Source organism: Mytilus edulis, chromosome 9 (assembly GCF_963676685.1).
Source record: "Mytilus edulis chromosome 9, xbMytEdul2.2, whole genome shotgun sequence".
In the NCBI taxonomy this organism is placed as follows: Eukaryota; Metazoa; Mollusca; class Bivalvia; order Mytilida; family Mytilidae; genus Mytilus; species Mytilus edulis.
The window spans coordinates 58,495,584-58,523,124 of record NC_092352.1 but is presented as its reverse complement, the minus strand read 5'-3'; the positions used below and the strand labels follow the sequence as shown (position 1 = coordinate 58,523,124).

General features: G+C 34.0%; 4 protein-coding genes across 5 annotated transcripts in view; 2 read left to right on the top strand and 2 right to left on the bottom strand.

Moving 5' to 3' along the window:
• LOC139488649 (uncharacterized) overlaps positions 1-16,502 on the top strand; it is a 103,490-nt gene extending 86,988 nt beyond the window's left edge. Inside the window, exon 3 of the transcript XR_011656057.1 lies at positions 15,997-16,502. The gene's annotated coding sequence lies outside the window, so the exon portion shown is untranslated. The remainder of the gene's footprint in view (positions 1-15,996) is intronic.
• Positions 12-19,630, bottom strand: LOC139488654 (uncharacterized). The gene is made up of 6 exons (XM_071274456.1): positions 19,488-19,630; positions 5,476-5,561; positions 4,846-4,942; positions 3,981-4,071; positions 1,492-1,602; positions 12-1,185 (listed from the first exon to the last, which is right to left on the bottom strand). Exons 1-6 carry the CDS (start codon positions 19,588-19,590, stop codon positions 687-689), a joined length of 987 nt encoding a protein of 328 aa, XP_071130557.1. The 5' UTR covers positions 19,591-19,630; the 3' UTR covers positions 12-686.
• LOC139488652 (uncharacterized) lies at positions 12,120-16,888 on the top strand. Of its 2 annotated transcripts, none has more exons than XM_071274447.1 (2): positions 12,120-12,258; positions 13,417-16,888. In XM_071274447.1, the coding sequence occupies exon 2, from the start codon at positions 13,501-13,503 to the stop codon at positions 14,977-14,979; it is 1,479 nt and encodes a 492-aa protein (XP_071130548.1). In that variant the 5' UTR covers positions 12,120-12,258; positions 13,417-13,500; the 3' UTR covers positions 14,980-16,888. The 2 variants fall into 2 exon arrangements, with proteins under 2 accessions (XP_071130548.1, XP_071130549.1); XM_071274448.1 differs by having other exon boundaries at positions 12,136-12,306; positions 13,417-15,783.
• A 926-nt stretch (positions 19,631-20,556) lies between the features above and the next one.
• On the bottom strand, positions 20,557-25,770 carry LOC139490077 (uncharacterized). The gene is made up of 2 exons (XM_071276930.1): positions 24,501-25,770; positions 20,557-20,600 (listed from the first exon to the last, which is right to left on the bottom strand). Exons 1-2 carry the CDS (start codon positions 25,768-25,770, stop codon positions 20,557-20,559), a joined length of 1,314 nt encoding a protein of 437 aa, XP_071133031.1.
• Between the last annotated feature and the right edge of the window lie 1,771 nt (positions 25,771-27,541).

The following is a 27,541-nucleotide window of genomic DNA, read 5'->3' as shown; positions in this document are numbered from 1 at the left end:
CCCCCCCCCCCTACGGAAAAGTTCTGGATCCACCACTGATATTCAAAATAATTAAAATGAATATCTCAATAAAAAATCTAAATTAAAATTAAGCACTTAAAAAATAGTAATTGGCAGGACTAGACTTTGAATAAATTACTAGTGACACCTTTTTTTTAAATAAGTTACACAAATATAAAAATCATGATTTGCACAGACACCACTATGATCCATGTGAGATTCATTGCATTGTTTGTTCAGTCAAAGTTCATTGTTATGTACATTCAAAGTACAAATATCAATGTTCATACAGGGTATAACATCACTACAACACTAACTTCTACATGAACCAAAAAACTTCAATGCATTTTCACTATTCAAATAATTTTACATGATCTGTTTTCAGAAGCTGTGGCACCATGAAAGCTTAAGACTTCAAAGCACTAAGATAGACAATAAACACATACACACAGACAGACAGACTGAGGTGAAAATACTGAAATGGTATGAGTCTTTTTCGTAAAGACAGAAAAAATTGACATAATAGGTTATGTATGAAATGTTGGTTTGGGCCACCACGAATGAGGACATATTAAGAAGATTTTATTTCCATTTCAGATCGAAAAGGAGTTAATCTATTGCAAGTTATCTCCCCATGATTAATAACCAAGAAGATGAATTCCTCTGATCATTTTCTACCAATTGAATTATGCATCAGCATCTGGTATGTCTGGTATATCTATTGCACAACTCGTGTCCCGTTCTTTGTCTTCGAAGCAAACTCTTTCCACAACATCACTTTTCTCTGGAGTATTCACAACAATGTCACCTTCATTGGAAGTTTTCACTGCAACATCACTCTTGTATTGAGCGTTCACCACAACATCTCCTTCCGTCAATGTTTCATTTAGTGCCGCTGACATTGGTGAACTGTGAACAACAATGTCTACTTCATTTATTGAAATGGGACTTGCAGCCATGTTTTCATCTGAAAATGACCGCTCTTGTTGTGCTATATGTAAATAAGGACTACTTAAGTTGTCTATATTTTTTTCAGGTGTTTCATTTTCAATTGTGTTGTCTGTGAGTTCTACTTCATAAAAATCATTAGATATGGGATCACCCATATACGGTACCTCTTTTGTAGCTCTGATAATCCTCTGACAGTAATAGTCATCATAGTTTATTGGATTCTGGTCATGTTCTCTGGAATAAAAGAAAGGCAAGATTTTCTATCATATTCCTAACATTAGTTATATTTGTAAATAGGCAGTGAACAAACTATTACTTATGCACATTATTAAACTACTTTTAACTTCTCACTGTGTAAGAGGTAGAACTGGTTAACTCTTAGACTACATTATCTTTATCAATACAAATATTTAGTTTGAGTTATATTTTGTGTTGTTTTAGGTCAACAAACAACAACATTTCTGTGGTATATTGAAATAGCTATGATGGCATGATGTTGAATAGGAAGTAGAATAAGTAGCTTGTTAAATAGTCACATACCTGTTGTATATTGAAATAGCTATGCTGGCAGGATGTTGAATAGGAAGTGGAATCTGTAGCTTGTCAAATGTAGCTGCTTTCCTATCTTGTTTCCATGGCCATGACCTTGGCCTATAGAAAAACAAACAAACAAAACAGTTATAAAATAATAATTTAAGATTTTTATTGATAATTCAGACATAACATTTTTAACATTCTTTAAAGTATAATATTCGGCAATGCATTCTGTTTTTAAACTTTAAAAAGAAAAATCTTAAACTTAAACTTGTAAATAAAGGCAACAGTAGTATACCGCTGTAAAGAGTTGGAAGGTTAAATTTACATGACCTCAAATCCTATTTTGCAGAAGTCAAAGTAAATGGTTCAATCTGATTATTTATTAGCTGTGATGTAATGTAGGGAACACGAACATGAAATACCTTCATTAACTGTAACTTACCATACTCACTCACTTAACCACAGACCTACTGTTATCCAAAATTTGAAACATGCCTGTTGGAAAGTAGAAACCAGTTCATGGTCACTCTAAATCCATTTGTAATTGGACATCTACCTCTTACTTAACTAATATCATAACGTTTGTCATCCCATTGTTATTGGAAAACTTATTTGTAACTTTTAGCTTACTATAAAATATGGATGCCTAAAGTGAAATTCTGATTATTAGAAATGTATATTGTTTATAACATAGGTGTCAACTATTAAAACATGATAAAAAAAATATGTTGTAGAACCTATTTTACATTGAATCTTATAATTCAATTGAATGATCATTGTCTACTGTAGGCCAACTTATTTTTGATGGACACTTTATTTTAGGTTCAGCCCTTTTATAGCCAACTTCATGACTTCAGGATTTTCTTTTTTTCTTGTAATAGTACATAGTACATAGACAATTTATTATCATGTTTTATTTTTTCTTCCTGCAAATGTTGAGAAAATTAGTTGCTTTACATCATTTCTACACAAATCATATTCAACACACTGCTTTGATATTTGTCCACAATTACTGGAATCAAAAAGATTCCCTTAAATTTTTACATCACAATAGAAAATATCTGACACCACAATGGAACAAGAGTGCACACACTGAAATGTCTCGCCTTCTTTACAAATCATTGATATTATGTTGATAGTCCTAAGTATAAAGCTTTATTACAACTGTCACATTACATTAACCAAGATAACTAAACAAAGACCAATGAACCATGAAAATGAGGTCAAGGTCAGATGAATCATGCCAGGCTGACATGTACAGCTAACAATGCTTCCATAAAACAAATATAGTTGACCTAATACTTATAGTTTAAGAAAAATAGAACAAAACACAAAAACTTAACACTGAGCAATGAACCGTGAAAATGAGGTCAAGGTCAAATAAAACCTGCGTGACTAATATATAAAATCATAAAATATTTCCATACACTAAATATAGTTGACCTATGGCGTATAGTATCAGATGAAAAGACCAAAACTGAAAAACTTAACTTTGACCACTGAACCATGAAAATGAGGTCAAGGTCAGATGACATCTGTCCTTTAGACATATTCACCTTAAAATAATTCCATACAACATATATAGTAGACCTATTGCATAAAATATGAGAAAAACAGACCAAAACACAAAAACTTAACTATAACCACTGAACCATGAAAATGAGGTCAAGGTCAGATGACACCTGCCAGTTGGACATGTACACCTTACAGTCCTTCCATACACCGAATATACATTACTAGCCCTATTGCTTATAGTATCTGAGATATGGACTTGACCACCAAAACTTAACCTTGTTCACTGAGCCATGAAATGAGGTTGAAGTCAAGTGAAAACTGTCTGACGGGCATGAGGACCTTGCAAAGTACGCACATACCAAATATAGTTATCCTATTACTTATAATAAGAGAGAATTAAACATTACAAAAAATCTGAACTTTTTTCAAGTGGTCACTGAACCATGAAAATGAGGTCAAGGACATTGGACATGTGACTGACAGAAACTTCGTAACATGAGGCATCTATATACAAAGTATGAAGCATCCAGGTCTTCCACCTTCTAAAATATAAAGCTTTTAAGAAGTGAGCTAACATCGCCACCGCCGTAGCCGCCGCCGGATCACTATCCCTATGTCGAGCTTTCTACAACAAAAGTTGCAGGCTCAACAAAAATTATTGTTGTATGACATCAAAAGTTCAATAGGCATTCTCAGGTCAAGCAGTGCATATTTTCAATTTGCGATTACTGTAGGTGTATAAAATTCACTCATTTACTTTCTGAAACAAGATAACCTGATGAAATTCTATCATTAAAAATGATTTTTATCATAAATCAGATTTTCTGTTATTAGTTTAAATAACATATGGTGTGAGTGACAATGAGACAACTCTTCATCCAAATCACAATTTGTAAAAGTTTAAACATTATAAGTCAAACACAGATCCTTCGCTCACATCCAACCAATCATTTATTTCAATAAAGATGATATTTTACCTTCTGGTAGCAAATGCTGCTGTAGCATGGATCACACGACTTGGGTTGAAGATATCTAAATCAGCAGACGGTCTTTTGACAGCTACATCACCTTAAATCAGAAAAATAAATTTATGTTGTGTGTAAGACTTTTGACAAGATAGAAGCAAAAAGTATATTCCTTCCAGTTCCAGGATGAAAATTTCATGGACTGTATTTTTACTCTCCCTTGACATCATTTGCGAGAATGGTCTTCAGGAAACGATGATAGTCCGTCAGAAGGGGATGATGAATGGCTGACCCGTATTAAGAGAGAGCCATATCTCTTGCACGTAAAAGACACCCTTGTCGATTTTGAAAGAGAGCAGGCTAATGCCGCTACAAGGCAGCCCTTGCACCCGCAAAGTGGAGAGGGATTAATATAAGTTTCAATAACTTGTTTCCCAAACCACTATAAATAAATTTGTTTAAACTAAAAAGTATATCTTTCAAATGATCAAATAGAAGTAATTTATATATTTTGGGATGAAGGAGTTTAGTGAATTATTCTATCCCAAATGACTAGATCTTGATCTTCCTTGTTGACTCCCAAGGTATCTTAGATTATTTAATCCTGAAAATAACTGATTACATATATCTGCTGCAAATATGATGACTGGGAAGTTTTCAACTTAATATCTACTACAGTTTAAACGTTTTTTTTATTTTTTATATCATGCTCAATATTTAAATCTTTAGATTTATGAATAATCTTAAAGTTCATTATTATTCACAAACAGAAGTTTTAGTGTTGAGGAAACTGTCCCATAAATATTCAAACATTTCTGCATTACTGTCTTGTTACTTGTTATAAATTGAATATAAGGATTATGGTGAAAAGTTTAACCTGAAGTTGAATGGACTTCAGTAACAATGTCTAAGTCATCGTGGAAATCCCCAGTCTTCACCATTTCCACATATCTTCCTAGGTGTAAATGCTGTACCTGAAAAAGATACAGATTTGTACATAAAACAAGAATTTGTTTTTTTTTTGCAGTTGCCTCTGGCTTTATACAAATGATACTATTCATTATCCTAGACTTATAAGGGTTTTGGCAACTAGGCTCATGCTAGTCTGCATCCCTGATAAATAATAATTCAACCTATATTTAAAAGATAACATATTATGCTATGCAATTAAGGATGAAATAGAGATTGTTTAGAATAATCACTTTTCTTTTAATAAACAGTTTTAATAGTAGAAAGTAAGATCTGTTAATTTGCAAGTTTAATACTAAAGCTACTACAATGACTCAAAAAAAGGGACGTCCTTTGGGTCAAGACTTTTTGAGTACTCGGACTAAGAAGACATACAACCAAGATACTGGATTTGTTGTTTAGAGTACACATTTTGTTGTCCAAGTACTGAGTAAAGTTTTATGATAGGAAACATTAGATTAAGGGCAATCCTAAATATTCATCATATTGCAGGCACCATGAAAATTCTCTCCTCCATGTCATCAATATTAAAACTTACTTCCAACTGGAAGTGTGTATCAGTTCCCTCCAATGGTATCAGAAATCCATCAGAAAATAAGTCTTTTAACTTTTTACAAGCTAGTCCTGAAAAATATTTAATTTTCAATAAACAAAACAAGAAAAACACAAAAGAAACATATTTATTTTCTAAATGAAATTTGTTAACAAGAGGCTGTCACAACGACAGCAAACCGGATTTATTAATATTTATTTGTGTCCTGGCAATATCACAAGAACCATTACTGATTAATGGTGAAAGTGAAAATCATCAATATCAAATTTGACCTCCATTTTGTCATCAGTATCAACATCTTAAAATTTGAAAAGCTTAGATTGAATGGTTCATGAGTAAATGCAACAACATGAATGGAAAGGCCATTTCACAATCTTTCAAGTACCATAACTCCTGAACGGTAAAAGTCAAAATCGTCATTATTAAACTTGACCTCTATTTTGTCATCAGTAACAACATATTACAAGAGGCTCTCGAGAGCCTGAATCGCTTACCTGGTAAACAATGCCTTCGGCCATGTTTTTTGACGAAATAGAAAATAAAACACAAACTTTATTTTATACACCCTACTGATCATTCAAATGAAGTTTGGTTGAATTTGGTTGAGTGGTTTTAGAGGAGAAGATTTTTTAAAGTTAGCAAATATGATGAACAAATTGTGAAAATTTTCATTAAAGGACAATAACCCCTTAAGGGGTCAATTGACAATTTTGGTCATATTAACTGATTTGTAGATCTTACTTTGCTGATCATTTTTGTTGTTTACAGTTTATCTTTATCTATAATAATATTCAAGATAATGACCAAAAACTGCAAAATTTCCTTAAAATTACCAATTAAGTGGCAGCAACCCAACAATGGGTTGTTTGATTCATCTTAAAATTTCAGGGCTGATAGATCAAGTAGTTTCAGAGGAGAAGATTTTTGTAAAAGATAACTAAGATTTATGAAAAATGGTTAAAATTGACTATAAAGGGCAATAACTCCTAAAAGGGTCAACTGACCATTTCAGTCATGTTGACTTATTTTTAGGTCTTACTTTGCTGAACATTTTTGCTGTTTACAGTTTATCTCTACCTATAATAATATTCATGATAATAACCAAAAACAGCAAAATTTCCTTAAAATTTCCAATTCAGGGGCAGCAACCCAACAACGAATTGTCCGATTCATCTGAAAATTTCAGGGCAGATAGATCTTGACCTAATGAACATTTTTACCCCATGTCAGATTTGCTTTAAATGCTTTAGTTTTTGAGATACAAACCAAAAACTGCATTTGACCCCTATGTTCTATTTTAAGTAACGGCGGCCATTTTGGTTGGTTGGTCGGGTCACCGGACACAATTTTTAAACTAGATACCCCATTGATGGTTGTGGCCAACTTTAGTTCAATTTGGCCCAGTAGTTTCAGAGAAGAAGATTTTAGTAAAAGATAACTAAGATTTATGAAAAATGGTTAAAAATTGACTATAAAGGGCAATAACTCCTAAAGGGGTCAACTGACCATTCCAGTCATGTTGACTTATTTTAAGGTCTTACTTTGCTGAACATTTTTGCTGTTTACAGTTTATCTCTACCTATAATAATATTCATGATAATAACCAAAAACAGCAAAATTTCCTTAAAATTTCCAATTCAGGGGCAGCAACTCAGATTTGCTCTAAATGCTTCGGTTTTTGAGTCATAAGCCAAAAACTGCATTTGACCCCTATGTTCTATTTTTAGCTCACCTGGCCCAAAGGGCCAAGTGAGCTTTTCTCATCACTTGGCGTCCGGCGTCCGTCGTCGTCGTCGTCCGTCGTTAACTTTTACAAAAATCTTCTCCTCTGAAACTACTGGGCCAATTTTTACCAAACTTGGCCACAATCATTATTAGGGTATCTAGTTTAAATATTGTGTCCGGTGACCCGGCCAACCAACCAAGATGGCCGCCATGGCTAAAAATAGAACATAGGGGTAAAATGCAGTTTTTGGCTTATAACTCAAAAACCAAAGCATTTAGAGCAAATCTGACATGGGGTAAAATTGTTAACCAGGTCAAGATCTATCTGCCCTGAAATTTTGAGATGAATCGGACAACCCGTTGATAGGTTGCTGCCCCTGAATTGGTAATTTTAAGGAAATTTTGCTGTTTTTGGTTATTATCTTGAATATTATCATAGATAGAGATAAACTGTACACAGCAAAAATGTTCAGTAAAGTAAGATCTACAAATAAGTCAACATGACCAAAATGGTCTGTTGACCCCTTTAGGAGTTATTGCCCTTTATAGTCAATTTTTAACCATTTTACGTAAATCTTAGTCATCTTTTACAAAAATCTTCTCCTCTGAAACTACTTGGCCAAATTAAACCAAACTTGACCACAATCATCATTGGGGTATCTAGTTAAAAAATTGTGTCCGGTGACCTGGTCAACCAACCAAGATGGCCGCCATGGCTAAAAATAGAACATAGGGGTAAAATGCAGTTTTTGGCTTATCACTCAAAAACCAAAGCATTCAGAGCAAATCTGACATCGGGTAAAATTGTTTATCAGGTCAAGATCTATCTGCCCTGAAATTTTGAGATGAATTGGACAACCCGTTGATAGGTTGCTGCCCCTGAATTGGTAATTTTAAGGACATTTTGCTGTTTTTGGTTATTATCTTGAATATTATTATAGATAGAGATAAACTGTAAACAGCAAAAATGTTCATCAAAGTAAGATCTACAAACAAGTCAACATGACCAAAATGGTCTGTTGATTTCTTTAGGAGTTATTGCCCTTTATAGTCAATTTTTAACCATTTTTCGTAAATCTTAGTTATCTTTTACAAAAATCTTCTCCTCTGAAACTACTGGGCCAAATTAAACCAAACTTAGCCTCAATCATCATTGGGGTATCTTGTTTAAAAATTGTGTCCCGTGACCTGGCTAACCAACCAAGATGGCCGCCATTGCTAAAAATAGAACATAGGGGTGAAATGTAGATTTTGGCTTAAAACTCTGAAACCGCAGCCTTTAGAGCAAATCTGACATGGGGTAAAATTGTTTATCAGGTCAACATCTATCTGCCCTGAAATTTTCAGATGAATCTGACAACCTGTTGTTGGGTTGCTGCCCCTGAATTGGTAATTTTAAGGAAATTTTGCTGTTTTTGGTTATTATCTTGAATATTATTATAGATAAAGATAAACTGTAAACATCAATAATGTTAAGCAAAGTAAGATTTACAAATAAGTCAACATGACGGAAATGGTCAATTGACCCCTAAGGAGTTATTGTCCTTTATAGTCAATTTTTAACAATTTTCCTAAAATTTGTAAATTTTAACTAACATTTTCCACTGAAACTACTGGGCCAAGTTCATTATAGATAGAGATAATTGTAAGTAGCAAGAATGTTCAGTAAAGTAAGATGTACAAACACATCACCATCACCAAAACACAATTTTGTCATGAATCCATCTGCTTCCTTTGTTTAATATTCACATAGACCAAGGTGAGCGACACAGGCTCTTTAGAGCCTCTAGTTAGCAATGGTGACCATGTTTGCTTCGGATACAATTTATAAACTAGATACCCTAAGGAATATTCAGTTAAAGTTTGGAATTATTTGGCCTAGTAGTTTCAGAGGAGAAGATTCTTGAAATAGTTTACGACAACAGACGACCACGGACGACGACAGACGACGGACGCCAATTGATGGCATAAGCTCACTTGGCCCTTCAGGCCATGTGAGCTAAAAATTTGGGAAGCTTTGGTAAAACAGTTCATGCGAAAATGCACAGACACGACTGGAAACACCATTTTTTAATCTTTCAAGAACCATAACTCCTGAACGGTAAAAGTCAAAATCGTCATTATTGAACTTGACCTCCATTTTGTCATCAGTAACAACATATTAAAATTTGGGAAGCTTAGGTAGAACAGTTCATGCGTAAATGCACAGACACGACTGGAAACTCCATTTTTTCAATCTTTCAAGAACATGATAACTCCTGAACGGTAAAAGTCAAAATCGCCATTATTGATCTTGACCTTCATTTAGTTGTCAGTAACAACATATTAACGCCGCCTGCCCGCCCGCCCGCCCGCCCAACCGCCTGCCGTACATCCCCAAATCAATAACCGACATTTTTGTCACAAAAATCTGGTTAAAAACTAAATATTGAAACTATGGAGCATCCTATCAATAGCTAGGTGTTCCCCTAAAGAACTTTAAATGACATGTACTATTACATTTCAGCATCAAATTATATACTTAAGTGTTGCATTATTTCCAAAATTACATTTTGTTACAAATTTTAAAACAAACAATAGTGTGGAAGTTAATATGCAAAGGTAAAGATAAGACCTTCATGTTTGTTCACAGTAATAAAAAAAAAATATACTGCTAGATTTTTCAATAGGAAATCAACTATGCATATTATTCATCTTATTCCACATGGAAACACCTCAAATGTGTTTTCTTGTATCAAATGTGATTAACCTTTCTCAAAAGGGGAATATGGCTTTTAAACGTCTGGACAGCAGATATGTTTCATGTAAAACAAACTACAGATCTTAATGGTTTTTCATGTATATTGATTGTCTCATAATTTCTAGTGTGCATTTTCAAATTGCTCATCACATAGTAGAATTGATTACGTAAAATAAAAGAAATGTAATCTGAGAACATTGTGACAGAAAAAGGTTATGTTACCCCTATCTATCCTTTATGTGAAACAAAGTAATATATTTGTAAATAATCACAAGAGTTGTCTAAAATATTCTGATAAATTAATTAGAGTTACCTCCCATTAATCACATGATTAATGTAAGTAATTATTTTTGGAAGTATAACATTTATTTAATATGACAAACAAATGATAAATATGGCCATTAAGACATCTGTTTCTGTAGATTTTTAAAAAAAAATTAAAAATAACTCTAGAGTATATTCGTAATAACAAAACTTGAGAAATGTTATCAGCAAATTTTATCAACAGTCAAATTATTGACATGCTTTTCAAATCAAATGTCAATTTTTATACAACCGCAAAAATTGAAAACTTTTTGGTCGTATATTGGTATCACATTGGTTTCGTCGTCCGAAGACATTTGGTTTTCGCACTATAACTTAGTATTAGTGAATAGAAATCTATGAAATTTAAACACAAGGTTTATGACCACAAAAGGAAGGCTGGGATTGATTTTGGGAGTTTTGGACTCAACAGTTTAGGAATAAGGGGCCAAAAAGGGCCCAAATAAGCATTTTCTTGGTTTTCACACTATAACTTTAGTTTTAAGTAAATAGAATTCTATGAAATTTTGACACAAGGTTTATGACCACAACAGGAAGGTTGGGATTGATTTTGGGAGTTTTGGTCCCAACAGTTTATGAATTAGGGGGCCGAAAAAAGGGCCCAAATAAGCATTATTTTTGGTTTTCGCACAATAACTTAAGTATAAGTAAATAGAAATCAATGAAAATTAAACACAAGGTTTATGACCACAAAAGGAAGGTTGGGATTGATTTTAGGAGTTGAGGTCCCAACAGTTAAGGGGCCCAAATAGGCATTTTTCTTGGTTTTCGCACCATAACTTTAGTTTAAGTAAATAGAAATCTAAGAAATTTAAACACAAGGTTTATGACCATAAAAGGAAGGTTGGGATTGATCTTGGGAGTTTTGGTCCCAACAGTTTAGGAATAAGGGGCCCAAAGGGTCCAAAATTAAACTTTGTTTGATTTCATAAAAAATTAAATAATTGGGGTTCTTTGATATGCCGAATCTAACTGTGTATGAAGATTTTTAATTTTTGGTCCAGTTTTCAAATTGGTCTCGTTAAGGGCCAAAGGGTCCAAAATTAAACTAAGTTTGATTTCAACAAAAATTGAATCTTTGGGGTTCTATGGTATGCTGAATCTAAACATGTACTTAGATTTTTAATTATGGGCCCAGTTTTCAAGTTGGTCCAAATTGTGGTCCACAATTAAACTTTGTTTGATATCAACAAAAATTGAATCCTTGGGGTATTTTGATATGCTGAATATAAGCATGTATTTAGATTTTTGATTATAGGCCCAGTTTTCAAGTTGGTCCAAATTGGGGTCCAAAATTTAACTTTGTTTGATTTCAACAAAAATTGTATATATGGGGTTCTTTGATATATGCTTAATCTAACCATGTATTTAGATTTTTGATGTTTGGGCCCGGTTATCAAATTGGTTCACATTGAGGTCTAAAGGGTCCAAAATTGAATGTGGTGTCCATACTTGCCCCAATGTTCAGGGTTCGAACTCTGCGGTCGTATAAAGCTGCGCCCTGTGGAGCATCTGATTTTAAATAGCACTTAGTGAAATAATTACTCTTCTAAATAGTTCAAAAAATTATGCACAAGTTTGAATCATGACTAAAATCTCTTTTTGTTGATCTTGTATTCATGCAGTTTCTCACTATGTATTATAGGGGTGAACTCAGTAAAAAGGTTTTGCTATTGATGATTGTCCACATTCTTGTTTGTAGATCTTGTCTTTCTAATAATTTTTTTTTCAATTAAAATCGGAAAAAATAGTTTACTTGAACAATGTTCTTTAAATAAAAATTTAAAGGTCCATAGATTATCAGTATATCATTTTCACGCAGATAAAATCAGCCTTTAAAATGTTTGCTAGTTACCTAGATCAGGTATAAACATGTCTCAATTAACTTCCTGGTAGGACGACATTGACGAAAAAGAGACACAAAATGAAAGTAAAAATCAAATGTTAACAGATGAAGTGGTATTGACTCAAAACAAGAGGTAAAAATTAGAAAGTTATTGATTATTGAAAGTCAAATTATCATCAAGGTAACATTAAGTGTTTAAATTGATCAATTAATTGTATTTTTTTATTGATATATCTTCACTTTAATATATATGTTTACATCAAATATATAAATATATGTATGCCACAATGCATCATACTGTATGACTATGCAACAAAATATTTGATTCATAAAAAGCAGTTTATATATTTATGTTTCAAGTGACATATAACTGCTTTATCCAAGTCATTTTGTCCCTGTTAAATTATAAATTGCCCCATTTTGCAATTTTACCCCATGTCCTAATACTGCAGTAAATAATTTCTTTGGGAATATTGATAACTTATACCTAACAAATTATCCCTTCTTTGAATTAATTGATGTGTGAGAATTTCTTAAGAGACTCAAGAGATATTTAAGACAAATATAGTGTTTATATCATATCACTCTTTAAAGGCAAAGCATTTTTGTGGTTGGCCTTTCTTCATAAAAATGTAAACCTCAATCCTGCATTATGGTTATATTATTAAAGTCACATACTGTACTAAAAAGTGTTTGAGCACAAAACTTGTTAAAAAAGGGTTAGAATTGACCTTAAAATTTCTTTGTTTTTTTTTTAATTAGCCTAAAAAACGAAATATTTGACATAGAAATAGCTGTGATATTAGTATCAAAACATGATACTTCTTTCTTTTTGGCACTTCACATTAGAAAATACTAAGTTACCCCTCAACTGTTCGGATCTGTGTTTTTGTATCTATTTTTACATTATACTCATACTTACTCCATTGAGTATTTTATATTAAAAAAAAATAGTAAGTAACGTTAACACAGAGAGTCAATGAGTAACTTTTTTGATTATTGGTTCAAAATTATTATATTCATAGTCAGAGTTCGTATACATCATACAATAACACAAATAAAGAAAAAAAAATATTTATTAGTAAAAATGAATTTTTAAGAATTTTTAAAAGTACAGCTCTTTGTAAGAACCAGGCAGGGTGCCATATACATGTTATTTATGAGGGTTTCAGATTTTATCTATAAATGGCCTAAAATTTTTGAAGATTTATAGAAATCAAACGGAATTTAGTTATGCTGCCTTATTTGCAGATCTTGTCTTGCTGATGAAGTTTCTTATCTTCTATTACAGTTTTTAAGATATTAGAACAAAACGGAAAGATCATGTGATATCGATATCAAAAGTGATTATTAACCTTCCTACCGAGGGATCAAAATGGAGTGTGACAAACATAAGCAACCGCTCCACTTGTACTGTCCCAGTCATTTAATGCCATCCTGTGATGGATGTATTTCCACTAGTCATTCAAAATGTACTGGAATAACAAGTTTAGCCAGTGTAGTGGAGAAAACCAAAATTGAAAAATCTAAAGTGACTGTAGAGAAAGACATAAATCATTTCTTATCTATTCTTGACCAACTAGTGACCAGTAAATCAAAAAACATTAAAACAGGAGAAAATCATTGCATAGGCATAAAGAATTCAATTAATGAGATTAGAAAGGAAATAAACAAACATTTAGATCACCTTGAGGAGAAATTATGCCAAGAAGCTGATTTCATCTGGAATCAAGAAAGATCAAAAGCAACTGATTTCATCTCAGAAATTGAAGGGAAAAGGGAAAACTTGAAGGAGATGAAAGAACATTTACAAACAGTAACAACAAATACTTCAAAACTGCAATCCTTTCTAGGTGTACATAAGATTGAACAACAAGTACATCAATGTCAACGGTATATTGAAGATCTAGAAGATGATGAGAGAACCAAAGAAGTTGACATCAAAATGAATCGAAATGATGAGATGGAAAACATACTAAGCAAATTAGTTTCATTGGAATCTTTAGGCGAAGTAATAGTTGATAAGACAGAAATTAACTTGAATAGAGAAACAAGTTTGAGGAGGAAAGCACAAGTAAAATCACAAGAACAATCCAACATAAACAACATGACAATGAATATTGAGACAAATATAGAGATCAACATAGAGAAGTATATTAGTGACATGATTTGTCTGATGGATGGAAGAGTTATAGTAGTGGAAATGCATGGTAAAGTTAGCCTACTTAGTTCTGATGGCAAACTTCAGAAACAGTTATCTATACCTGGTGGAGCCTGCAGTGTGACACAGATCAATGAGGACATTATTGCCATAACTTATCCTGGTGAGACAGCCATTAGGATATTCAATATGGAGAATGAAACAGTTACTAAAGTTTTTGAATTAGTAAAAACATGCTTTGGTTTATCATTTTCAAATAATTCTCTGGCTGTAGGTTTGTATAAAGATGAAATCCGTATTATAGACTTGGAAGGAAATACACTGAAGTCAATACAAGTTGAGAGAAAATCAATCCTGTATAATCTTGTTTACTGTAACAAAAGAGTAATCTATAGTGACAATCAAGGTAAAGCAGTATACTGTGTTGATGAATCAGGTAAACAGATCTGGCATTATAATCACGAATTAACAAGACCAGAAGGACTTTGTATAGATACTTATGGTAACACTATTGTAATGGACAGTTGTTCTCATAGAATAATAGTAATATCAAAAGATGGTCAAGATAGTAAAGTACTGATAAGTAAGGAGGATGGACTGGAGTATCCAAAGTGTATCTGCTTTAAACATAATGAGTCTTCAGGTTTTATTTGTGATTTTAAAGGCACATATTTGGCCAAATTTAATCTGTAATGTGAATAACATATACACAGAGTGATCATATAATTATTGCTTTTCTACGTAAGTGATCAATCTAAAAACAGTGGTAATATTGAATAGTGTGAAGTTTGAATGTAACAGGTATTGTAGACAAAATGTGTAGATGTTTGCTTTTGTTGTGATGTTGGGTTACTGTCTAATGAATGTTCACAACACATATCCTTATATTCCTAAGATGTGACATTTGGTGTTAAGTTCGAATGTGAGAGATCATGTAGACATGTGTGTCGATTGTTTGCTTTCGTTGTGTTGTTGGGTTACTGTCTAATCTCATTAAATATCCTTATATTACTAAGTGGGTATATTCAGTGTAAAGTTTAAATGTGACAGGAAATATAGGCAAGTGTGAAGATGTATGTTTTGTTGTGTTGTTGGGTTAACGTTATAGTCTAATAAATGTCAATATCAAATATTCTTATATTCCTCAGCAGTGATATTTCGAGTGAAGTTTGAATGTGGGAAATAATGTAGACTTGTGTGTAGATATTTGTTATTGGTTAGTTGTAGGGTGACTGTCTAATTAACATGAACACACATATCCTGATATGTATTTGTTATGGTACTTGGTGTGAAGTTTGAATGTGAGAGGAAATATAGGCAAGTGTGACCATGTATGTTTTTATTTTTACTGTTGGATTACTGTCTAATTAATGTCAACAACACATATCCTTATATTCTTTTGTTATGGTATTTGGTGTGAAGTTTGAATGTTAGAGGAAATATAGGCAAGTGTGAAAATGTATGTTTTTATTGTTATGTTGGGTTACTGTCTAATTAATGTCAACAATACATATCCTTATATTCTTTTGTTATGGTATTTGGTGTGAAGTTTAAATGTAGGCAAGTGTGAAGATGTATGTTTTTGTTGTGTTGTTGAGATATGCCGGAACCAGTAACATTCTTATGTTGGGTTACTGTCTAATTAAAGTCAACATCAAATATCCTGATATTCCTTAGAGCTGATATTTGTGTGAAGTTTGAATGTGAGAGGTAAAGAAGACAAATGTGTTGATGTTTGTTTTTATTGTGTGGTTAGGTTACTGTCTATTCAGTTATTTCAATATTAAATGTCCTTATATTACTTGGTGATTATATTTGGTATGAAGTTTGAATGTGAGAGATACTGTTGATATGTGTGTAAATGCTTGTTTTGGTTGCTGATCATTTTGCTGTTTGCAGTTTTTCAAAGTTTTGGCAAACAAAAATCCCATAATTGGTTATTTTTTAATTTATTTACAGAAATAATTTTGATCATTTCATTGAGATTGGGTTTCTTTATTGCCATTTTGCACTTGTTTTTGATTCATAATCCTTTTCCTGTAATTAAAGTGCCTTCCCATTATAGTTTGATAATCCTGAGTTCCATCCCAATAACTTAAGGGGGCTCGCGGATATAAATCATACTTTTTTTGTAATATAGGATTTCGCTATATTTTTCCATAAATGAACTTGATCATATACTTAATACAAAATTCTAATATGACGTGCTTCTTTAGCAGTGTTTAGCTTTGTAAACAACACTGTGATAAAATTCTCGATAAAATAAACTTAGCACAGACTCAGAGATAAACACATAATGGCTGTTACAATATACTACCCAGGTAAATATACATGTATTGGAACCTATTTGCAGACCTTTTGCCGATTTTATTGTTTTAAAAAATGCAATTAAAAAAAGACAAAATAACTTTTATTCTAATTCGTATGCATAATAAAAAGAAGTAATGCACAAGAGCTCAAAAGTCTTTTAATCTATTTGGCGCATTTAAGTCATTTCAAAACATGACGTCATACAAATGAAACCGCTAAAGTTGAAAGTTTTCTGTTACGTGAACCATCGGAATTCGTATGACATTGTATTAAAACTGATTTTTCAGGTTAATAGGTTTTGTTTTATTTTCTATTCTATTGCATTATTCGCATATTTACTCATTTCAGCAAGTCTGCATGGCGGCTTCCTTAGTTACAAAATGTCAACTTTGGATTTGACAGAAGCTTATGAGAAAATATGTAAATTAACTAGAGGCTCTAAAGAGCCTGTGTCGCTCACCTTGGTCTTGTGCAAATTAAACAATGGACACGGATAAATTCATGACATAATTGTGTTTTGGTGATAGTGATGTGTTTGTAGATCTTACTTTACTGAACATTCTTGTTGCTACAATTATCTCTATCTATAATGAACTTGGCCCAGTAATTACAGTGGAAAATATTTTCTAAAAATTTACAAAAATTTATAAAAAATGTTAAAAATTAACTATAAAGGGCAATAACTCCTTAAGGGGTCAATTGACTATTTTGGTCATGCAAACTTATTTGTAGATCTTATTTAGCTGAACGTTATTGCTGTATACAGTTTATCTCTATCTATAATAATATTCAAGATAATAACAAAAAACGGCAAAATTTCCTTAAAATTACCAATTCAGGACAGTAACTTAACAACGGGTTGTCCGATTCATCTCAAAATTTCAGGGCAGATAGATTTTGACCTGATGAACAATTTTACCCTGTCAGATTTGCTCTAAATGCTTTGGTTTTTGAGTTAAAAGCCAAAAACTGCATTTTACCCCTATGTTCTATTTTTAGCCATGGCGGCCATCTTGGTTGGTTGGGCGGGGCACCGGACACATTTTTTTAACTACATACCCCAATGATGATTATGGCCAAGTTTGGTTAAATTTGGCCCAGCAGTTTCAGAGGAGAAGATTTTTGTAAAAGTTAACGACGACGACGGACGACGACGGACGCCGGACGCCAAGTGATGAGAAAAGCTCACTTGGCATTTTAGGTCAGGTGGGCTAAAAATGGCAAATGTTGGGTTTGAGAATTTAAAGAACTAAAAAAAAAAACTTTTCTAGCAGCTATTCACGAAATAAGCTAAGCAAGCTACATATTTTTAAAAATATTTGAACTTTATCCAACAGGGATTAAAAAGAACAGCACACACACAGCATACCCACCCTAGCTTCAGTTTTTTAATGACCGTATTTGTCCTTTTAGAATCGCTCAGGATAAAATTCGAATATCACGCCCCAGGCCATGTGTAAATTTCCAACAATCTATGGTTTCAATGAATTATTTCTTAAATGAAATATAACTAGAGGCTCTCAAGAGCCTGTGTCGCTCACCTGTTACTGTATTTACTGATGTCGGCCATTTTGGTTGGTAGGCGGGGTCAATTGACACTTTTTTAAAACAGATACCCTAGTAATGATTGTGGCCAAGTTTTGTTAAATTTGGCTCATAGTTTTAGAAAAGAAGATTTTTGTACAAGTTACAAAAATGATGAAAAGTTGTTCAATATTGACTATAAAGGACAATAACTCCTTAAGGGGTTCTTTAACCATTTTGGTCATGTTTGACGTATTTGTAAATCTTACTTTGCTGAACATTATTGCTGTTTATAGTTTATCTCTATCTATAATAGTATTCAAGATAATAACCAAAAACTGCAAAATTTCCTTAAAATTACCAATTTTAAGGCAGCAACCAAACAACGGGTTGTAGGATTCATCTGAAAATTTGTGAGGGGGTATATCTTATTCTGATGGACATTTAAATCTTGACAGATTTGCCCTAAATGTCTTAGTTTCAAAGATATAAAGCAAAAACTGCATTTTACCACTATGTTCTAATTTTAGCCATGTCGGCCATTTTGTTTGGTAGGCGAGGTCATCGGACACATTTTTTAAACTATATATCACAATTGTGATTTTGGCCAAGTTAGTTTAAATTTGGCCCAGTAGTTTCAGAGATGAAGATTTTTGTACAAGTTACAAAAAATGAAAAGATTGTTAATATTGACTATAAAGGGCAATAACTACTTAAGGGGTTGACTGACAATTTTGGTCATGTTGACTTATTTGTAGGTCTTATTTTGCTGAACATTATTGCTGTTTACAGTTTATCTCTATCTATAATAGTATTCAAGATAATAACCAAAAGCTGCAAAATTTCCATAAAATTACCAATTCAGGAGCAGCTACCCAACAACAGGTTGTCCGATTCGTCTGAAAATTTCAGGGCAGATAGATCTTGACCTGATCAACACTTTGACACATCTAAATGCTTTGGTTTTAAAGATATAAGCCAAAATATACATTTTACCCCTGTGTTCTATTTCCAGCCATGGTGGCCATCTTGGTTTAATGGCCAGGTCATCGGACACATTTTTTAAACTAGATACCCCAAGGATGATTGTGGCCAAGTTTGGTTAAATTTTGCCCAGTAGTTTCAAAGGAGACGATTTTTGTAAAAGTTTACGGACGACTGACGCAAGTGAGCTAAAAATGGTGTAAACTTGACCGAAAACTTTAACCTGAAGTGGGATGAACGGACGGACAGAAGAATGTAGGTGGGGCATAAAAATTCCAGATCCAGCTGACCCTTGATTGTTTTGGCTATCAAGTTTATAAGGGATGGAAAATGACAGAATACATTGAGTGATGAAAAAAGCTTGAAATTAAAATTACTTATACCTCTCCAGTCTCTGAACTTAAGTTGTTCATCTTCCCAGAAGTCTTCTTCAGAAAACAATGCCTTTCTTGGGAAAATCTTCTTTGGATAAAAATCTTGTAGCATCTTGGCTGCATGGAGAATAGTCAACTGAAAATATAATAACTTCAAAAATAACACCATGTATGACTTTATAAATCTAAATAAAATGCCCTGTATAAAATTAAATATTCACTGATAGAATTTTTAAATGCAATGATTTCAGAGGATTCTACAAATCTATGCAAAACAATGTTAAAGTAATCAAAGGGAGACAATTTATGTTTCCTTCATTTTGAACTTTACTATTTGTTTAATCACATTTGTCTCCCCTTAAATAAGCAAATATGACAATTTGACTTCACAAAGAACCCGATAATGGTTTGTGTCATTTCTAAGTCCAGTTTTTTAGACAAGGTGTGTTGTCTATGGTTGTACATCTATTATTTGGAGAGTTGAGAGTTGGTGTTAAGTGTGATCTGTTATATTCAATATTTTTGGTGATTTATTATTTTATTACAAGTATTAAATATATTTAATCATTGATAATTGTATTTTTGTTTTAAACATTACTGGTTTATAATCTCAACATGCAAACTAGATTACAAACATTTGGATGGGATTTAAAAACCAACCCCATTCATATATTGTTGTTTGGTAAAATCCAAACAATATAAACTAGAGGCTCTCAAGAGCCTGTATCGCTCACCTGACTCTACTTGGGTTTTTGAAATCATATAAAAACAGATAAAATTTGGCTACAAAGTAACAACACTTGGCCACCACCTAATTAGGAAATGAATATTTATGCTATGTTTGATTTCATTCAATTTAGTGGTTCTCTAGAAGAAAACTTTTTTATGCAAATCCCATAGGGTCCTATGATAATCAAAGTCACCCCACTGGCAGCCATCTTGAATGTTGGATTGGCTACAAAGTAACAACACTTGGTTAGCACCTCATAAGGAACATTCATACTTTTGTTTGATTTCTTTCCATTCAGTGGTTCTCTAAAAAAAAGTCATTTGTATGCATTTCCCATAGGGTCCTATGTTAAACTAAGTTCCCCATTGCTGCCATATTGGATGATGGATCGGCTACAAAGTAACATCACTTGGTCAGTACCTCATAAGGAACATTCATACTTTGTTTGGTTTCATTCCAATCAGTGGTTCTCTAAAAGAAGTCACTTGTATGCATTTCCCATTAGGGTCTATGTTAAACTAAGTCCCCCGCTGGCAGCCATATTGGATGATGGATCGGCTACAAAGTAACATCACTTAGTCAGCACCTCATAAGGAACATTCATGCTATGTTTGATTTCATTCCATTCAGTGGTTCTCTAAAAGAAGTCATTTGTATGCATTTCCCATAGGATCCTATGTTAAACTAAGTTCCCCGCTGGTGGCCATATTGGATGATGGATCGGCTACAAAGTAAAATCACTTGGTCAGCACCTCATAAGGAACATTCATGCTATGTTTGGTTTCATTCCATTGAGTGGTTCTCTAAAAGAAGTCATTTGTATGCATTTCCCATAGGATCCTATGTTAAACTTAGTTCCCAGCTGGTGGCCATATTGGATGATGGATCGGCTACAAAGTAACATCACTTGGTCAGCACCTCATAAGCAACATTCAAACTTTGTTTGGTTTCATTCCATTCAGTGGTTCTCTAAAAGAAGCTATTTGTATGCATTTCCCATAGGGTCCTATGTTAAACTAAGTCCCCCGCTGGCAGCCATATTGGATGATGGATCGGCTACAAAGTAACATCACTTAGTCAGCACCTCATAAGGAACATTCATGCTATGTTTGATTTCATTCCATTCAGTGGTTCTCTAAAAGAAGTCATTTGTATGCATTTCCCATAGGATCCTATGTTAAACTAAGTTCCCCGCTGGTGGCCATATTGGATGATGGATCGGCTACAAAGTAAAATCACTTGGTCAGCACCTCATAAGGAACATTCATGCTATGTTTGGTTTCATTCCATTGAGTGGTTCTCTAAAAGAAGTCATTTGTATGCATTTCCCATAGGATCCTATGTTAAACTTAGTTCCCAGCTGGTGGCCATATTGGATGATGGATCGGCTACAAAGTAACATCACTTGGTCAGCACCTCATAAGCAACATTCAAACTTTGTTTGGTTTCATTCCATTCAGTGGTTCTCTAAAAGAAGCTATTTGTATGCATTTCCCATAGGGTCCTATGTTAAACTAAGTCCCCAGCTGGCAGCCATCTTGGATGACGGATCAGCTACAAAGTAACAACACTTGGTCAGCACCTCAAAAGGAACATACATGCCATGTTTGGTTTCATTCCATTCAGAGGTTCTCTAAAAGAAGTCATTTGTATGCATTTCCCAAAAGGTCCTATGTTAAACTAAGTCCCCTGCAGGCGGCTATCTGGGATGATGGATTGGCTACCAAGTAACAACACTTGGTCAGCATCTCATAAGGAACATTCATGCTATGTTTGGTTTCATTCCATTTGGTGGTTCTCTAAAAGAAGTCATTTGTATGCATTTCCCATAGGGTCCTAATGTTAAACAAGCCCCCCGCTGGCAGCCATCTTGGATGACGGATCAGCTACAAAGTAACAACACTTGGTCAGCACCTCAAAAGGAACATACATGCCATGTTTGGTTTCATTCCATTCAGAGGTTCTCTAAAAGAAGTCATTTGTATGCATTTCGCAAAAGGTCCTATGTTAAACTAAGTCCCCTGCAGGCGGCTATCTGGGATGATGGATTGGCTACCAAGTAACAACACTTGGTCAGCATCTCATAAGGAACATTCATGCTATGTTTGGTTTCATTCCATTTGGTGGTTCTCTAAAAGAAGTCATTTGTATGCATTTCCCATAGGGTCCTAATGTTAAACAAGCCCCCCGCTGGCGGCCATCTTGGATGATGGATAGGCTACAAAGTAACAACACGTGGTCAACACCTCATAAGGAACATTTATGCCATGTTTGGTTTCATTCCATTCAGTGGTTATCTAGAAGAATTTCAAAATGTAAACGACGAAGACTGAGGACAGACGCCAAGTGATGAGAAAAGCTCACTTGGCCCTTCGAGCCAGGTGAGCTAAAAAAAAATGTGGTATGATTGCCAATGAGACAACTCTCCACAAAAGACACAATGAAACAGATATTAACAACTATAGGTCACTGTATGGCCTCCAACTATGAGCAAAGCCCATACCACATAGGCATCTATAAAAGTCCATATACTTTATAGGAAAATTTTACAGCCCATACCACATAGTCAGCTATAAAAGTCCATATACTATATAGGAAAATTTTACACCATTGATATATTTGACATTACAAAAATTTGATCCAAACCAGCAGCATATATATATATATATATATATATATATATATATAAAATGATTGAATAAATAGTCAACGATCAATCTTACAGGGCGATGGATCATGTAATATGATTCTGTACACTACAAAATATAATATATAACAAGTCAAAAAGGGTACAACATCACCATTAAATAACTATAAAATACACAAATATTAGATATTTCGGATAACAGATATCCTTCTTCGGTAATTGCACAATGACAAATGAATCATGTCAATTCAAATTGAGACTCTATCAAAATCTTGATTTATACAATTTAAGCGAACGCTGGAACAATTTTAAAATTTCCAAACACACCGCAAAGACTACAGAAATATGCCAAAAATAAAAATAGTTATTTACGATGTGAAATGGCACAACTCTAGATTTCCAAAGGTTGTGACAGTTGAGATGTTATAATTGCATTGAGGGCAGTCCTCAAACAAAAAAATCAAAAATGTCCTAACCGATCAAGGATGGTATAAATTAGACAACGGTAGGGCAATTACAACAGAAACTACATATTTAAGCCTCCCAAACGAATATCAGTATAATACTGATTGAAAAAATAAGTATTGTATAATGAGGTAAAATAATTGAACGTGGCAACGTACTTATACATCATCCCGAATCAATGAAAACCTGTAATTTAAACTGTTATTTTAAAAATAATTTCGAGCTGTAAAGCCAGTACTAAATCCGGCGTTGTTTGAAACAGGTAGTCACAGGAAAATGAGGGACTCGTTCTATGTTTTTTCATTTATACCCTCTGGGGAGACTGTCCGTAACTTTCTTATCCAAAATCTTTCCCGAGCGACTCTGTCGACCTTCGCCCAACCCTCGTTGTGGTCTATGATCGTGATGGTAAGGTTTTTGAGATCAGCTTGTGTGTGTCCAGGTGATCTCAAATGACGACTTACGGGTAGGTCGGGCTTGCAAGTGTAGTCACTTCGATGACCATTCATGCGTTTGTTAAATGGCTGCTCTGTCTAGCCAACATACTGCATGCCACATCGACATTGAAGGAGGTATACAACATTCTGGGTTTTGCAAGTTACATTGCAATATATAGTGTACACAGACCCAGTCGAGTGGCAAGTGAATGTTTGAGTATTCAGTATTTGTTGACAAGTCAGGCAACGTCTGTTACCACATGACTTGCACCATCCTGCAATTGAACAGCTTTTATTTGAGGAGACGTCAGCTCTAACAAATAAGTCTTTCAGACTTGCTGGTCTACGAAAAGCTAAGACAGGAGGATTGGGAAAGATCTTGGATAATTTAGGGTGTTTGGCAATAGTTTGCTAATTGGCACGGATCAAACGTGAAAGGTTATTAAAGGCTGGATTGTATGTAAGAACAAACGGGACTATTTTGCTGCGCCTCTTCCGTTTGTACTGTAAGAGGTCATTGCGGCTGTTATTGTTAGCGCGCGCAAACCCCTTATCTATGTCCAATTTCTTATAACCTCGTTTTGTCAAAAATCCGCGAAGTTCCTGTAACCGTTTCGTGACGGCCTCCTCAGAGGAGCAAATCCGCTTGACTCTGAGAGCTTGACTGTACGGGATACTTTTTGTACAGTGTTTGGGGTGACAGCTTTGGGGAGAAAGGTATTGATGTTTATCTGAGGGTTTACAGTAAAGGTCTGTTGATATGACACCGTCCTTTATAGATGTGGTTGTGTCTAAGAAAGATATCTTAGAGTCGGAAATTTCATACGTAAATTTAATTGAATGGTGGGCGTTGTTTGCATGTCTGATGAAATCATCCAGTTTTTGTTGAGATTCAATCCATTTCATGTCAACATCATCAATGAAACGGAACCAAGACAAAGGTTTGGATAAAGATGTTGCAATAATTTGTTTTTCTAATTTGCCCATGAAAATATTGGCGTAAGACGGTGCCATTTTCGGCCCCATCGCTGTCCCGTTAATTTGAAGGTAATGCTCACCATTAAAGGTGAAATTGTTGCATTTCAGGACCAGAGTAAGCAGCTGGACTAAACATTCAGTAGGTGGTTCTAAAATGTTGCGCGAGTCCCATATTTCCCTACAAGATTGTATGCCGTCATCATGAGGTATGTTGGTATACAATGAGGTGACATCTAAAGTGACAAGGAGGGTTTCCGGAGGAAGAGGGTTCATGGATTCCATTTTACGAAGATAATCTGTAGTGTCTTGAATGTGGGAAGGAAGATTTTCTACATGAGATCTTAAATGAAAATCGACGAATTCCGAGATTTTCTCAGTCGGATGGCCGTTTGCGGATACAATGGGTCTACCAGGGTTGTTAACCTTGTGTATTTTGGGAAGAAGATACAATCGACCAGGCTTGGCATTCTCTGGCTTTAAATAACCAATTGTATCCTCATCTATGTGACCGTCATTGTACATGGTTTGTACCGCAGTGATAATTTTGGAGCTAAACTCGGAAGTAGGGTCATAGTCTAGCTTTTTATAAAATCTCTCATCAGAGAGCTGACGCACTGCTTCCGCGATGTAGTTAGCTTTGTCCATTATCACAACGGCACTGCCCTTGTCTGCTGGTTTTATCACAATATCATCTCGGTTTCTTAGCGATTGTATGGCTTTTTTCTCGTCAGGAGAGGTGTTGTAAAATGACGAGTACTTGTTGCTAGCTAGATGAACAACATCCGATTTGATTTTGTCGATAACATCTTCCAGTGTAGCAGATTTACTAGGTTTTGGAATCCATGAACTCTTCTTTTTAAAATGCGGAATTATGATTTCTTCCTCCGAGTCGGACGTGTCTGTGTCTTTCTCATTATCCACCTCTTTATCCTTGTTACCAAAATATTCTTTGATTCTGAGGGTTCTAGCAAAGTTATCAAGGTCATCTCCCAGTTTCATATCATCTATTTTATTGGGAGTAGGCAAAAACCTCATTTTCCTGTGACTACCTGTTTCAAACAACGCCGGATTTAGTACTGGCTTTACAGCTCGAAATTATTTTTAAAATAACAGTTTAAATTACAGGTTTTCATTGATTCGGGATGATGTATAAGTACGTTGCCACATTCAATTATTTTACCTCATTATACAATACTTATTTTTTCAATCAGTATTATACTGATATTCGTTTGGGAGGCTTAAATATGTAGTTTCTGTTGTAATTGCCCTACCGTTGTCTAATTTATACCATCCTTGATCGGTTAGGACATTTTTGATTTTTTTGTTTGAGGACTGCCCTCAATGCAATTATAACATCTCAACTGTCACAACCTTTGGAAATCTAGAGTTGTGCCATTTCACATCGTAAATAACTATTTTTATTTTTGGCATATTTCTGTAGTCTTTGCGGTGTGTTTGGAAATTTTAAAATTGTTCCAGCGTTCGCTTAAATTGTATAAATCAAGATTTTGATAGAGTCTCAATTTGAATTGACATGATTCATTTGTCATTGTGCAATTACCGAAGAAGGATATCTGTTATCCGAAATATCTAATATTTGTGTATTTTATAGTTATTTAATGGTGATGTTGTACCCTTTTTGACTTGTTATATATATATATATATATATATATATATATCTACATCTAGGGGTTAAACTGCACACTTCGGGGGTATTTTTGGACATAATCTGTACACTTCAGTAAAGTGTACAGTTGAGGTGTACACCTTAACTGTAGGTATATGTACAAAAAAAAGTATAAATATTAGCTATGTCAAACTAATGCCACACGAAAGATCGATATAATGCGATTACAAAACGGTTTTGATGGTAAAAAACTATCGAGAAATAAGAAAGATATTGATTTCTGAAGTGGCCTACCCCCATTTTTCTATATATGTCACTTTTCACCAAATCGGTACAAACCGAGATAAAGTGTACACTAACTTTAATCACGATTAATTATTGGTTCCCCCGTATATATGTAATGAAATTTTGTCTCAAATGATAGCTTAATATATCTTTTATTTTTTGATACTTCATACAAGTATCGGAACTTATTCGTTAAGAAATTATCTAAGATATATAATCGATCCTGACATATATATGCATGGTTTTCGATCGGCTTGAAAAAGATATACACATCCGGGCATTTGAATGTTTGTTTTCGTTTTAAAAGAAAATGGAGGATGTTCAAGCGATGACCTATATCATCATTTAGCTGTCGGATAATGGTTTACAATGACTGAAATACGTAAAATAATGTAAGTTTATATTCAATTTTATGAAATGACGACTTCAACAAACAACAGAATTCCTGAAAGAAGAAACAACGATCGTCGTTAACAATGGCCTGAGATCTGTATCCTGCGACCTTTATATTCATTCTGATTGACAATTCAGTGTTAGATAATTAAAATATTTATTGTTTTTATCAATATTGGTATAAGCCTGAATAGTTCAGCAACAATCTATAGAATACGGGCGAATCGTGTCTATAAACAATTACAAAAAAGGGGGGACACATGTGTATGATCAATCTGAAAATGATTGAGACAAAATTGTTATTATTGTTTATTTTTCTTGACCAATCTCCAATACACTTTTTAGCTCACCTGGCCCAAAGGGCCAAGTGAGCTTTTCCCATCACTTTGCGTCCGTCGTCCGTTGTCTGTCGTCGGTCGTTGTAACTTTTACAAAAATCTTCTCCTCTGAAACTACAGGGCTAAATTAAACCAAACTTGTCCACAATCATCATTGGGGTAT

What these genes read in the sequence shown, in the direction of transcription:
- LOC139490077 (XM_071276930.1), bottom strand. Translation starts at nt 25,770, where the DNA reads ATGAGGTTTTTGCCTACTCCCAATAAAATAGATGATATGAAACTGGGA. An exon ending in CATATCAACAGACCTTTACT is followed by an intron (nt 20,601 to 24,500) that starts GTAAACCCTCAG and finishes GTTACTTTGTAG; the next exon opens with CCGATCCATCATCCAATATG.
- LOC139488654 (XM_071274456.1), bottom strand. Translation starts at nt 19,590, where the DNA reads ATGCTACAAGATTTTTATCCAAAGAAGATTTTCCCAAGAAAGGCATTG. An exon ending in ATACACACTTCCAGTTGGAA is followed by an intron (nt 4,943 to 5,475) that starts GTAAGTTTTAAT and finishes TATCTTTTTCAG; the next exon opens with GTACAGCATTTACACCTAGG. An exon ending in TGAAGTCCATTCAACTTCAG is followed by an intron (nt 4,072 to 4,845) that starts GTTAAACTTTTC and finishes TTCTGATTTAAG; the next exon opens with GTGATGTAGCTGTCAAAAGA.
- LOC139488652 (XM_071274447.1), top strand. Translation starts at nt 13,501, where the DNA reads ATGGAGTGTGACAAACATAAGCAACCGCTCCACTTGTACTGTCCCAGT.